The following is a 14,523-nucleotide window of genomic DNA, read 5'->3' on the forward strand; positions in this document are numbered from 1 at the left end:
ACATATCTACCTCAAATACCTTATTATTATCTATCCTGATGCCTAGTCACTTTACCCTGCCTTCATGTACATATCTACCTCAAATACCTTATTATTATCTATCCTGATGCCTAGTCACTTTACCCTGCCTTCATGTACATATCTACCTCAAATACCTTATTATTATCTGTCCTGATGCCTAGTCACTTTACCCTGCCTTCATGTACATATCTACCTCAAATACCTTATTATTATCTATCCTGATGCCTAGTCACTTTACCCTGCCTTCATGTACATATCTACCTCAAATACCTTATTATTATCTATCCTGATGCCTAGTCATTTTACCCTGCCTTCATGTACATATCTACCTCAAATACCTTATTATTATCTATCCTGATGCCTAGTCACTTTACCCTGCTTTCAAGTACATATCTACCTCAAATACCTTATTATTATCTATCCTGATGCCTAGTCACTTTACCCTGCCTTCATGTACATATCTATCTCAAATACCTTATTATTATCTATCCTGATGCCTAGTCACTTTACCCTGCCTTCATGTACATATCTACCTCAAATACCTCGTACCTCTCTCTGCTCATTGATCTTGTACTGGTACTTCCTGTACATAGCCCCATTCTTATATTGTATTCCTCTTGTGACTGACATGTTATTAGTGTAAAGTATAACCAGTAGAATCAGCCAATCTCTCACCGCTTTACAGTATGGCCCAATGACCACTACATGCCATGTAACGTTTAGACCTCCACAAAATACTGCAACCAGGAAGTATAGCCAGCCAATCACCACTTTACATACTGCAACCAGGAAGTAGAACCAGCCAATCGCCTCTCAACGTACTGCAACCACGAAGAAGAATCAGACAATCATGACTCACCTCTCTACAGTGCTGTGGCCCTCCCAAGGCTCCTGCTGCAGCCTGTTGCATCGCTGCCATCTGCTGCATCCTCTGCTGTAGTAAATGGGCGTGGTTCGCTGCTACAGATGCTGCTGTTCCGGCAGCACCCCCATGCTGCATTCCCCGATAACCTGCCATGGAGTTGGGGGGTCCTTGTCCAGGCGGTCCCCCTCCCCCCATCTTCTGCTGCTGTCCACCTTGGTGGTCCGGGTTGGGATCAAAGTGGCGAAGGGGTTTGGTGTTAGTGAAGGAGTATGGGGGTTCTTGGTGGGGTACACCGCCACCACCGCCTGGTTTGGACATGGACGGGTGTTGTCCCAGCTGGGCGTTAGTCTGTAGCTGCTGTGTGTTCGACTGTTGCTGTTGTTGTTGTTGTTGTTGTTGTTGCATGAGTAGCTTGAGGCTGCTGGGTTGACCTGCAGTCATGGCTTTGTAGAGCTGGCTAGACATATTGTTGTTGGGTCCCGACCCGTTCTGGGTGCTGTATGGATGTGGATGTTGAGTTTGGGGTTGGTTCTGGGGTTGAGGTTGAGGCTGGGGTTGAAGCAACGGACTAACATGGGGCTTGTCCGTCCTGTAGGGGGGCGAGGGCCTTGTGGCGCCCGGTGTCGGTGCACCTCCGCTGGGCATGTAGCTGGCCTGGGACCCCTGGATGTTGGATGAAGTGCTGGATGTGGTGGTGGTTCCTCCAGGTAGGAGGGTACTTTGTGGGCTGAAGGGGGGTTGGGTGATAGCCGGACTGCCTAGCTTCTCTGGGTGGTAGGGTGGTGAAGGACCAGCGGATGGGAGACTCAGCGATCCCTGAGGGCTCTGGATGCTTCCAGCCGGGCTGAATGGTTGCTGGTGGAGCGGGGAGGAGTTGGGGAGGTTGGGCAGTTTCTGCCCACCCCAGGGTGAGCCTTGCTGGGATAGAGGAGGCATAGAGGCCTGGGTCTGGTTCTGGGACTGGTTCTGTGGGATAGGGGTGTTGGAGGAATGGTGTTTGTTGGAGTTGGACGCCATTTGCTGGAGCTGTTGGGCTCGCGATACTTCGTGCCACGTGGAACCGGGTCGAGACGAGAGGGCGGCTGAGAGCATTGGAGAACGAGCTTGATTCTGGGATGAAGAGGAGGAAGAGGAGTGATGAGGGGAGGCCGAGAGGGGTGAGGGGACCGGTTTGGAGGGGTGGGGTATGGAGTAGGGAGCTCCAGCTGGACTCGGGCCTACTTGGGGAGACCCGGCCTGGGGGAAGCCTGGGGAACGGGTGAGGTGGCTCTCCAGGTGAGAGGTGGGTCTCTGGGGGGAGCGTTTGGGCGAGTGTGGGTGGATATACCCTGGCCCAGGCCCTTGATTCTGATTCTGTTCCTCTTTACTCCCCAGTATCTTGTCAAGATCTAACTCCGTCAACGACGGATCCGGGTTCTTAGTCAGTTCATCCAGAATATCTTGCAGCTCCTGCTCAACCGATGGGGCCGACAAGGAGCTTCCATTGGGGTGAAAATGTCCTCCACCTCCACCTCCTCCACCACCACTCCCAGACCCTGGACTCACCTTAGGGGGCATGGAGTAAGGCGACCCCAGGCCGGAGTTACCGTTCCCCAGCCTGTTACCTTCCAGTGACCCCTGACTTCCAGGTCCTCCATGACCTCCAGAACTCAGTCCTCCACAGTAAGGACTCTGCTGGAAGCTGCTACCAATGGCGAGGGTCACATCCTCCAGGCGGAGTCGCTTGGCGGGCTCCCCGGGAACATGGGTCATGGAGGTACCGTAGGAGGTACCATTCAGACCCAGACCTGAACCGGGGACAAGACTGGGGATGTTACTGGGCCCTTGGCCCTGCCGTAAACCTCCCTGGTAGGCCCCCTCGGTCACAGTCAGCCTCCTCTTCAGTGATCCAGACAGCTGGAGGGAGAAGAGAGAAGGTGAGTATCACAGAGAACTACCCAACAGAATTGACTACCAGCACCATCAGACACTAATGAATAAACACACTCTGCAGAGGGACGGAGGTGCTGGAAAACTGTTGATGGCATAGTAGCTTTCTATTGTCGACATTGTAGCTTTCTGTTGACGACATTGTAGCTTTCTGTTGTCGACATTGTAGCTTTCTATTGTCGACATTGTAGCTTGCTGTTGTAGACATTGTAGCTTTCTATTGTCGACATTGTAGCTCTCTATTGTCGACATTGTAGCTCTCTGTTGTCAACATTGTAGCTTTTATTGTCGATAAAGTATTCTATTGTCAACATTGTAGCTTTTTATTGTTGATAAAGCTTTCTATTGTCAACATTGTAGCTTTCTATTGTCGATAAAGCCTTCTATTGTCAACATTGTGGCTTTCTATTGTCGATAAAACCTTCTATTGTCAACATTGTAGCTTTCTATTGTCGATAAAGTATTCTATTGTCAACACTTTAGCTTTCTATTGTCGATAAAGCCTTCTATTGTCAACATTGTAGCTTTCTATTGTCGATAAAGCATTCTATTGTCAACATTGTAGCTTTCTATTGTCGATAAAGCCTTCTATTGTCAACACTGTAGCTTTCTATTGTCGATAAAACCTTCTATTGTCAACATTGTAGCTTTCTATTGTCGATAAAGCCTTCTATTGTCAACATTGTAGCTTTCTATTGTCGATAAAGCCTTCTATTGTCAACATTGTAGCTTTCTATTGTCGATAAAGCCTTCTATTGTCAACATTGTAGCTTTCTATTGTCGATTAAAGCCTTCTATTGTCAACATTTTAGCTTTCTATTGTCGATTAAAGCCTTCTATTGTCAACATTGTAGCTTTCTATTGTCGATTAAAGCCTTCTATTGTCAACATTGTAGCTTTCTATTGTCGATTAAAGCCTTCTATTGTCAACATTGTAGCTTTCTATAGTCTCCATAGATGGTACAGTCTATCATGGTCTTCCCACTCGCTGTCTGGCAGGTCTATAGGGATCTCAGGGCTCTGGTATATGGCTAACCCACCAGTCACCACTGTGTACACACACACACACACACACGCACGCACACGCACTCACACCCACGCACACGCACACACACACACACACACACACACACACACACACACACACGCACTCACACCCACGCACACGCACACACACACACACACACACACACACGCACTCACACCCACGCACACACACACACACACACACACACCCTATGCTGTATTATTAGTGTTCTGTTCTTTCTTCCCTGCAGCTGCACGCACACTGCTGCCAGAAGTGGGATCCGTAGGCTCTTTTGTGTGTGTGTGGCTGCGTGTGTGCATATGTGTGTGTGTTGGTGCCAGAAGTGGGATACAAAGGATCACTGACTGAGATGCCTGTTTCTATTACTGTGATGGACTGACTGAAGGGTCAATGTCGTCCTCACGTACCCCTCTGTACCCACCCCAAGAGCCCCCGGAGCACCCCTAGAAGGATTAAGACACCCCATCTCCAAATTCCCTGGAACCCCCTCTAAACTTCAAACTCTAAAGCCCCTCATTGGGATTCTATTTTATTCAAAGAGAGATTCAGATTTAGAGGATGCTTTCATCTATTTTAGTTGTGGTGGTTGGAACTTTGAGGTAAGATGCTTTCTTTTCATCACATGGGTTCTAGAATCTAGTCTAAAAGGGCTTTTCAGAAGGGATCCAAGTGGCTCCAAGTGTTCTGGAGAATTCTGGAGCTTTCTAAGAGTGTCGCATTCTTCTGATGTTTGCATTGATCATCAACATTCCTAAAGAACTCTTCAGCCAAAAGACTGATGAAGGTTGAATCACTGGATGACGCCAAGGGAGATAGAGAGACAGGGTGAGAGAGGGAGAAAGAAAAGAGTGTGCTAAGGCTCCCTATTCCCTATATAGTGCACTACTTTTGACCAGAGCCCTATTGACCCTTGTTAAAAGTAGTGCACTATATAGGGAATAGGGCTGGCGTCGGCATGGCATTCCATCTTAATCTTTTCTTTTTATTGGCCAGTCTGAGATATGGCTTTTTCTTTGCAACTCTCGGAGTCGCCTCTTCACTGTTGACGTTGAGACTGGTGTTTTGCGGGTACTATTTAATGAAGCTGCCAGTTGAGGACCTGTGAGGCGTCTGTTTCTCAAACTAGACACTAATGTAATTGTCCTCTTGCTCAGTTGTGCACCGGGGCCTCCAACTCCTCTTTTTATTCTGGTTAGAGCCAGTTTGCGCTGTTCTGTGAAGGGAGTAGTACACAGCGTTGTACGAGATTTTCAGTTTCTTGGCAATTTCTCGCATGGAATAGCCTTAATTTCTCAGAACAAGAATAGACTGACGAGTTTCAGAAGAAAGTTATTTGTTTCTTGCCATTTTGAGCCTGTAATTGAACCCACAATTGCTGATGCTCCAGATACTCAACTAGTCTCAAGAAGGCCAGTTTTATTGTTTCTTTAATCAGCACAAGAGTTTTCAGCTGTGCTAACATAATTGCAAAAGGCTTTTCTAATGATCTATTAGCCTTTTAAAATGATAAACTTGGATTAGCAAACACAACGTGCCATTGGAACACAGGACTGATGGTTGCTGATAATGGGCCTCTGTACGCCTATGTAGATATTCCATTACAAATCAGCCGTTTCCAGCTATAATAGCCATTTACAACATGAACAACGTCTACACTGTATTTCTGATCAATTTGATGTTATTTTAATGGACAAAAAAATTGCTTTTCTTTAGAAAACAAGGACATGACATTTCTAAGTGACCCCAAACTTTTGAACGGTAGTGTATATGTGTGTGTGTGTGTGTGTGTGTGTGTGTTTATATATGTGTGCATTCGGAAAGTATTCAGACCCATTCACTTTTTCCACATTTTGTTACGTTGCAGCCTTATTCTAAAATGGATTACATAGTTTTTTCCCCTCATCGATCCACGCACAATACCCCATGATGACAAAGCAAAAACAGGTTTTACGAAATTTGTGCAAATGTATTTTAAAAAACAACCTGAAATATCACATTTACATAAGTATTCAGACCCTTTACTCAGTACTTTGTTGAAGCACCTTTGGCAGCGATTACAGCCTTGAGTCTTTTCTTAGGTATGACGCTACAAGCTTGGTACACCTGTATTTGGGGAGTTTCTCCCATTAATCTCAGCAGATCCTCTCAAACTCTGTCAGATTGGATGGGGAGCATTACTGCACAGCTATTTTCAGGTCTCTCCAGAGATGTTCGATCTGGTTCAAGTCCGGGCTCTGGCTGGGCCACTCAAGGACATTCAGAGACTTGTCCCGAAGCCACTCCTGCGTTGTCTTGGTTGTGTGCTTAGGGTCGTTGTCCTGTTGTAAGGTGAACCTTCGCCCCAGTCTGAGGTCCTGAGCACTCTGGAGCAGGTTTTCATCAATGATCTCTCTGTACTTTGCTCCGTTAATCTTTCCCTCAATCCTGACTAGTCTCCCAGTCCCTGCCGCTGAAAGACATCCCCACAGCATGATGCTGCCACCACCATGCTTCACCGTAGGGATGGTGCCAGGTTTCCTCCAGACATGACGCTTGGCATTCAGGCCAAAGAGTTCAGTCTTGGTTTCATCAGACCCGAGAATCTTGTTTCTCATGGTGTGAGTCCTTTAGGTGCCTTTTGGCAAACTCCAAGCGGGCTGTCATGTGCCTTTTACAGAGGAGTGGCTTCCATCTGGCCACGCTAACATAAAGGCCTGATTGGTGGAGTGCTGCAGAGATGGTTGTCCTTCTGGAAGGTTCTCCCATCTCCACAGAGGAAGTCTGGAGTGACCATCGGGTTCTTGATGGTTCCAATCTTCTTCCATTTAAGAATGATGGAGGCCACTGTGTTCTTGGGGACCTTCAATGCTGCAGAAATGTTTTGGTACCCTTCCCCAGATCTGTGCCTCGACAAAATCCTGTCTCGGAGCTATACGGACAATTCCTTCGACCCCATGGCTTGGTTTTTGCTCTGACATGCACTGTCAACTGTGGGACCTTATATAGACAGGTGTGTGCCTTTCCAAATCATGTCCAATCAGTTGAATCTACCACAGGTGGACTCAAATCAAGTTGTAGAAACATCTCAAGGATGATCAATGGAAACAGGATGCAACTGAGCTCAATTTCGAGTCTCATAGCAAAGGGTCTGAATACTTATTTAAATAAGGTATTTCTGTTTTCGCTTTGTCATTATGGGGTATTGTGTGTAGATTGAGGAGGAAAATGTTTTATTTAATCCATTTTAGAATAAGGCTGTAACGTAACAAAATGTGGAAAAAGTGAAGGGGTCTGAATACATTCCGAATGCGCTGTATATATATATATATATATATATATATATATATATATATATATATATATATATATATATACACACACACACTGAGTGTACAAAACATTAGTAAAACCTGTATTTGCATACGATCACATATATCTCTTTATTATGTATAGAAACTCTTTGGAAACGATTAAACTCACTTTGAGCTGATTTGTTTTTACTGTCTTTTATGTCCAACAATAAAACATTTAAATAAAAAGTTTTGTTCAGAAAACTTTGGGGGCCAAATAAAAATCCTGCAGGCCAAATTCAGCCCACGGGCCGCCGGTTGGGGAACCCTGCCCTAAGCCTTCTCTTTCTCTACCTCTACTTCTCTTTTCGCTCCTTTCCTTCTCTCTTTCACTGGCCTAAGAACTTTCCCCCCATTCTGACACCCACTCTGTCACCAATACTGCTCTCTAGTTCACAACCAGCATGACCAATCATAAATCAATCAAATGTATATATAAAGCCCTTTTTACATCAGCAGTTGTGACAAAGTGCTTATACAGAAACCCAGCCTAAAACCCCAGACAGCAAGCAATGCAGATGTAGAAGCACAGTGGCTAGGAAAAACCAGGCTCTGAGGGGTGTCAGTCCCCTGCTGGCTGTGCCGGATGGAGATTATAAGAGTACATGGCCATTAAGGCCAGATCGTTCTCAAGATGTTCAAACATTAATAGATGACCAGCAGGGTCAAATAATAATCACAGTGGTTATAGAGGGTGCAGCAGGTCAGCACCTCAGGAGTAAATGTCAGTTGGCTTTTCATAGCTGAGGATTCAGAGGTCGAGACAGCAGATGCGGTAGAGAGTGAGAAGGAGGGAGGCAGAGAGAGGCAGAGAGAGGCAGAGGGAGAGAAAGAGAGAGAGAGAGAGAGAGAGAGAGAGAGAGAGAGAGAGAGAGAGAGAGAGAGAGAGAGAGAGAGAGAGAGAGAGACTCAGTGAGCATAGCCTTGCTATTGAGAAAGGCCGCCGTAGGCAGACCTGGCTTTCAAGAGAGGACAGGCTTTGTGCACACTGCCCACAAAATGAAGTGGAAACTGAGCTGCACTTCCTAACCTCGTGCCAAATGTATGACCATATTAGAGACACATATTTCCCTCAGATTACACAGTCCAACAAAGAATTAGAAAACGAATCCAATTTTGATAAACTCCCATATCTATTGGGTGAAATACCACAGTGTGCGATCACAGCAGCAAGATTTGTGACCTGTTGCCACAAGAAAAGGGCAACCAGTGAAGAACAAACACCATTGTAAATACAACCCATATTTATGTTTATTTATTTTCCCTTTTGTACTTGAACTATTTGCACATCGTTACAACACTGTATATAGACATAATATGACATTTGAAATGTCTTTATTCTTTTGGAACTTTTGTGAGTGTAGTGTTTACTGTAATATTTTGTTTATTATCTATTTCACTTGCTTTGACAATGTAAACATATGTTTCCCATGCCAATAAAGCCCTTAAATTGAATTGAATGAGAGAGCATCACAGGCAACAAAAACTCTATGACCAAAACGTATGAATAGTTTTGGTTTACATACAGTTGTATACATACAGTATAACAACAACAACACTATAGGAACAATATAATGCATGCAATAATACAGTAGGTCGGGATGCCTTGTAAGGATCCGACGGCGAGCGAGTAAACTGCCTCTTCCAGCAATCCTATTAGCCAATGTTCAATCATTTGAAAATAAATTGGACGACCTAAGATTAAGGTTATCCTACCAACGGGACATTAAAAACTGTAATATCTTATGTTTCATGGATTCGTGGCTGAACGACGACATGGACAACATACAGCTGGCGGGATATACACTACATCGGCAGGATAGAACGGCTGACTCCGGTAAGACAAGGGGTGGCGGTCTGTGTATATTTGTAAACAACAGCTGGTGCATAAAATCTAATACAAAGGAAATCTCGAGGTTTTGCTCGCCTGAGGTAGAGTATCTTATGATAAGCTGTAGACCACACTATCTACCAAGAGGGTTTTCATCTATATTTTTCGTAGCTGTCTATTTACCACCACAAACCGATGCTGGCACTAAGATTGCACTCAATGAGCTGTATAAGGCCATAAGTAAACAGGAAAACGCTCATCCAGAGGCAGCGCTCCTAGTGGCCGGGGACTTTAATGCAGAGAAACATAAATCCGTTCTACCTAATTTCTACCAGCATGTTAAATGTGCAACCAGAGCAAAAACAACTCTAGACCACCTTTACTCCACACACAGAGACACATACACATTTCTCCCTCACCCTCCATTTGGCAAATCTGACCATAACTCTATCCTCCTGATTCCTGCTTATAAGCAAAAACTAAAGCAGGAAGCACCAGTGACTCGGTTAATAAGGAAGTGGTCAGATGACACAGATGCTAAGCTACAGGACTGTTTTGCTAGCACAGACTGGAATATGTTCCGGGATTCTTCAGATAGCATTGAGGAGTACACCACATCAGTCACTGGCTTCATCAATAAGTGCATCGATGACGTCGTCCCCACAGTGACCGTACGTAAATCCTCCAACCAGAAGCCATGGATTACAGGCAACATCCACACTGAGCTAAAGGGTAGAGCTGCCACTTTCAAGGAGCCGGAATCTAACCCGGACGCTTATAAGAAATGCCGCTATGCCCTACGAACCATCAAACAGGCAAAGAGTCAATACAGGACTAAGATTGAATCGTACTACACCGGCTCCGACGCTCGTCGGATGTGGCAGGGCTTGAAAACTATTTCAGACTACAGCCGTGAGCTGCGCAGTGACACAAGCCTACCAGACGAGCTAAATCACTTCTATGCTCGCTTCGAGGCAAGCAACACTGAAGCATGCATGAGAACATCAGCTGTTCCGGATGACTATGTGATCACGCTCTCCGTAGCCAATGTGAGTAAGACTTTTAAGCAGGTCAACATTCACAAGGCCGCAGGGCCAGACGGATTACCAGGACATGTCCCCTCCTGTCCTCCCTTTTCACCCATGACTGCATGACCAGGCACGACTCCAACACCATCATTACGTTTGCCGACGACACAACAGTGGTAGGCCTGATCACTGACAACGATAAGACAGCCTATAGGGTGGAGGTCAGAGACCTGGCCATGTGGTGCCAGGATAACAACCTCTCCCTCAACGTGATCAAGACAAAGGAGATGATTGTGGACTACAGGATAAAAAGAGGACTGAGCGCGCCCCCATTCTCATCGACGGGGTTGTAGTGGAACAGGTTGAGAGCTTCAAGTTCCTTGGTGTCCACATCACCAACAAACTATCATGGTCCAAACACACCAAGACAGTTGTGAAGAGGGCACGACAAAGCCTATTCCCCCTCAGGAGAATGGCATGGGTCCTCAGATCCTCAAAATGTTCTACAGCTGCACCATCGACTAACCGGTGCCCCCGCACATTGACTCTGTACCGGTACCCCCAGTATATAGCCTCCCTACTGTTATTTTATTTTACTTCTATTTTTTACTTATCTATTTTTTACTTAACACTTTTTTTTTCTCTTAAAAACTGCATTGTTGGTTAAGGGCTTGTAAGTAAGCATTTCACTGTAATGTCTACACCTGTTGTATTCGGTGCATGTGGCAAATAAGATTTGATTTGATTTGATTTACCTCTCTCTCTCCATCTCTCCCTCTCTCTCTTCCTCTCACTCTCGAGGAGGAGATGATGGAGGAGAGGAGAGATGGAGAGCGTGGAAAAAAGGAGGGGAGTTTTCTCATTCGGTAGCAATCAGGTTTGTTTCATTATGACTGACATCACAATCTGTCAACACAGAGACAGAAAGAGAGAGCAACACAAACAGATTGACAGACAGACAGACAGACAAAGAAAGAAAGAAAGAAAGAAAGAAAGAAAGAAAGAAAGAAAGAAAGAAAGAAAGAAAGAAAGAAAGAAAGAAAGAAAGAAAGAAAGAAAGAAAGAAAGAAAGAAAGAAAGAAAGAAAGAAAGAAAGAAAGAGACATACAGCGAGAGAAGAGTGACAGAGAACGATAGAGAAAGAGAGAGAGAGAGAGACAGAGAAAGAGAGAGAGAGAGAGAGAGAGAGAGAGAGAGAGAGAGAGAGAGAGAGAGAGAGAGAGAGAGAGAGACAGAAGGAGAGCGAGAGACAGAAAGAGAGCGAGAGAGAGAGTGGGAGAGAGAATCGTCCTGTTATTATGTCATTCATATTCCATCATTATACTGGTAGAGATACACAATGAGAAACGTCTCAAGGGGATCCTTGGGACATCCCAGTTAAAACAGTTAAGGGCAGGGATGTAGCGTTGATAGAGCATGGCGTTTGCAATGCCAGGGTTGTGGGTTCGATTCCAAAATATGTATTCACTAACTGTAAGTCGCTCTGGATAAGAGCGTCTGCTAAATGACTAAAATGTAAATGTAAATGTAAGGGTTAAGGTAAGGGTTAAGGTCCCTCCCTCTGTAATGTATAATGGTGTGTCAGTCATTATTAGCTGTTCTATTGTTTCCTCTTTAATCACCAGCTCTGACATCAACAACTCTGTTGCCTAGGCTACATCAGCGTGTGTTTGTGCCCTCAAAACCCTGCTGCCGCCTGTTTGCTCCACAGGGAGCTGGACTGTCCCAAGATATTGGAGGAAAGATATCAAGTCTCTGGGTTCTCCCCATGGAAAGACCTGGGGTTGAGTTAGGCTGTCTCTGGGTTAACCCATGGAAAGACCTGGGGTTGAGTTAAGCTGTCTCTGGGTTAACCCATGGAAAGACCTGGGGTTGAGTTAAGCTGTCTCTGGGTTCTCCCCATGGAAAGACCTGGGGTTGAGTTAAGCTGTCTCTGGGTTAACCCATGGAAAGACCTGGGGTTGAGTTAAGCTGTCTCTGGGTTCTCCCCATGGAAAGACCTGGGGTTAAGTTAGGCTGTCTCTGGGTTCTCCCCATGGAAAGACCTGGGGTTGAGTTAGGCTGTCTCTGGGTTCTCCCCATGGAAAGACCTAGAGCTGTTAAGGTTAAGAGAGATTAGTGGAGTGTTTCCTCTGAGCGTCTAGTGATCAGTAAAACAGAACTGGATCCTGATCTGATCCTGGGTCAGTCTATAGGGGATCTGCAGTAATCCTTTGGGGGATCCCTCTCTGTAGCAGTAGAACAATGTATTAGCACATCCAGATCCCTCTCTAGTTAGCAGTAGTACATCAGTGTGTGTGTGTATGTGTTTGTGCCCTCAAATCCCCACTGCCGAATGTTCGCTCCACAGGGATTTACAGCGTTACATTGTCACCTTCCCCCTCCCCCCCTGCCCCTACACTGCCTGTCTGTCATCCCATGTGTCAACACCACACGTATACGCCGTATCATCATGCCAACAATGTGTTATCGCCACACCAACATCGCCTCAACGCCCTAACTCGCTACTCGCTGATGACACGTTTGGAGACCCCGCAGTTTGATGATGTCATCGATTACATCATAGGTGATGATGTCACAAAGTGATGACAACGAGGACATTCCACAGAGACCAGCCAGCTGGTCAGAAAACACTTCCTCTGATGACGTCAGACTGCAGAACAGGGAAGTGACACTTACTCACTCTTTAGAAGACATGAAGCATAGCTATAGAACACAGGAGCTGGACTGAACCAAGATATTGGAGGGAAGATATCAAGTCTCTGGGTTCTCCCCATGGAAAGACCTGGGGTTGAGTTAGGCTGTCTCTGGGTTCTCCCCATGGAAAGACCTGGGGTTGAGTTAGGCTGTCTCTGGGTTCTCCCCATGGAAAGACCTGGGGTTGAGTTAGGCTGTCCCTGGGTTAACCCATGGAAAGACATTGGGTTGAGTTAGGCTGTCTCTGGGTTAACCCATGGAAAGTCCTGGGCTTGAGTTAGGCTGTCTCTGGGTTAACCCATGGAAAGACCTGGGGTTAAGTTAGGCTGTCTCTGGGTTCTCCCCATGGAAAGACCTGGGGTTAAGTTAGGCTGTCTCTGGGTTCTCCCCATGGAAAGACCTGGGGTTGAGTTAGGCTGTCTCTGGGTTCTCCCCATGGAAAGACCTAGAGCTGTTAAGGTTAAGAGAGATTAGTGGAGTGTTTCCTCTGAGCGTCTAGTGATCAGTAAAACAGAACTGGATCCTAATCTGATCCTGGGTCAGTCTATGGGGGATCTGCAGTAATCCTTTGGTGGGATCCCTCTCTGTGGCACTAGAACAATGTATTAGCACATCCAGATCCCTCTCTAGTTAGCAGTAGTACAACAGAACAAGGAGTCAGTCTTAAGGCAGTTTAGCCATACAACAGATCCCTCTCTAGTTAGCAGTAGTACAACAGAACAAGGAGTCAGTCTTAAGGCAGTTTAGCCATACAACAGATCCGGATGGATCCCTGTCTGTCTGTACAACATGTATTCTGACAGGTGGGCCTGTCTCAGGTCTCAGACAGGATAAAGTGGATTAGACAATTCTCCCATAGGGACCCCCGGTGTCAAGGGAGGGGGGTGACCCATTTTTAGGAGAAGGGGGAAACCTACCCCTTCTGTACCGCCCTCCCCTACACACACACTCCACATATACCCCTTCACTCCCATCCCAAGGGACCCCCTGGTGCTTCTAACCTCTCCCCTAGCCTCTCTAGGTCTATTCCCTGAAAATATTTGCATATCGTTTCAACATGTAATTTACTACCAATTTACAGCCAATTTAGAACCAATATGTTAGCAATTTACGACTGCCTTAATGTTTCTTCAATGCCTTCAAACAATTGTGATGAAATCTTAATTTACGACGTCAACAGACAATCCCATTGAACATCATACTGCTACTACATCAACTCGTCATCCATACAGCATCCTGGTGGTCACATCTTAGCGTATGTATACATATTTTAATGTCACACCATAACTGTAATGATCCTCGTCATCATCCCATTAGAATACTAATAAAGTTTATGAGGTTTTGAATTAAGTGTCTGGGGAGGGGGAGGTTTGATGCAGTCGCGGGCTAAATAGCCTTCCTATTAAAACGCAATCAGGGCCAGTATTCATAAAGCGTCTCAGATTCAGAGTGCTGATCTAGGATCACGTCCTAACCTGTCCATATCATCTTATTCATTATGATCTAAAGGCAAAACTGATCATAGACCAGCGCCTTTACTCTGAGACGCTTTATGAATATTGGGCCCAGCTCTTCTGGAGTGATCAGGAAGAGAGCGAAGCTGTTTTCATTCACTACACAACACCAGTTGTTCCCGGCTGTTTACGTCATAACAACCCTCCATTCATCCACAATCTACAGGCTATGACAAAGGAGTTCAAGTTAGAGCAGGGCTATTGTGACATATCTTACTTAGAGATGGGGTCAGTGTGTGTGTGTGTGCGTGCGTGTGTACT

At 45.6% G+C, this 14,523-nt stretch overlaps 1 protein-coding gene across 1 annotated transcript; it reads right to left on the reverse strand.

The window, feature by feature from the left end:
• Positions 1-880: 880 nt before the first annotated feature.
• Positions 881-2,935, reverse strand: LOC311124179 (mastermind-like domain-containing protein 1; the record flags this gene model as incomplete). The annotated part of the gene is made up of 2 exons (XM_084198374.1): positions 881-2,782; positions 2,873-2,935. Coding segments are annotated over 2 exons (1,965 nt in total), but the record flags the coding sequence as incomplete, so codon positions are not given.
• Positions 2,936-14,523: the final 11,588 nt, after the last annotated feature.

The sequence above is a fragment of the Coregonus lavaretus genome (assembly GCF_964263955.1).
Source record: "Coregonus lavaretus genome assembly, contig: HAP1_SCAFFOLD_7430, whole genome shotgun sequence".
NCBI classification, from domain to species: Eukaryota; Metazoa; Chordata; class Actinopteri; order Salmoniformes; family Salmonidae; genus Coregonus; species Coregonus lavaretus.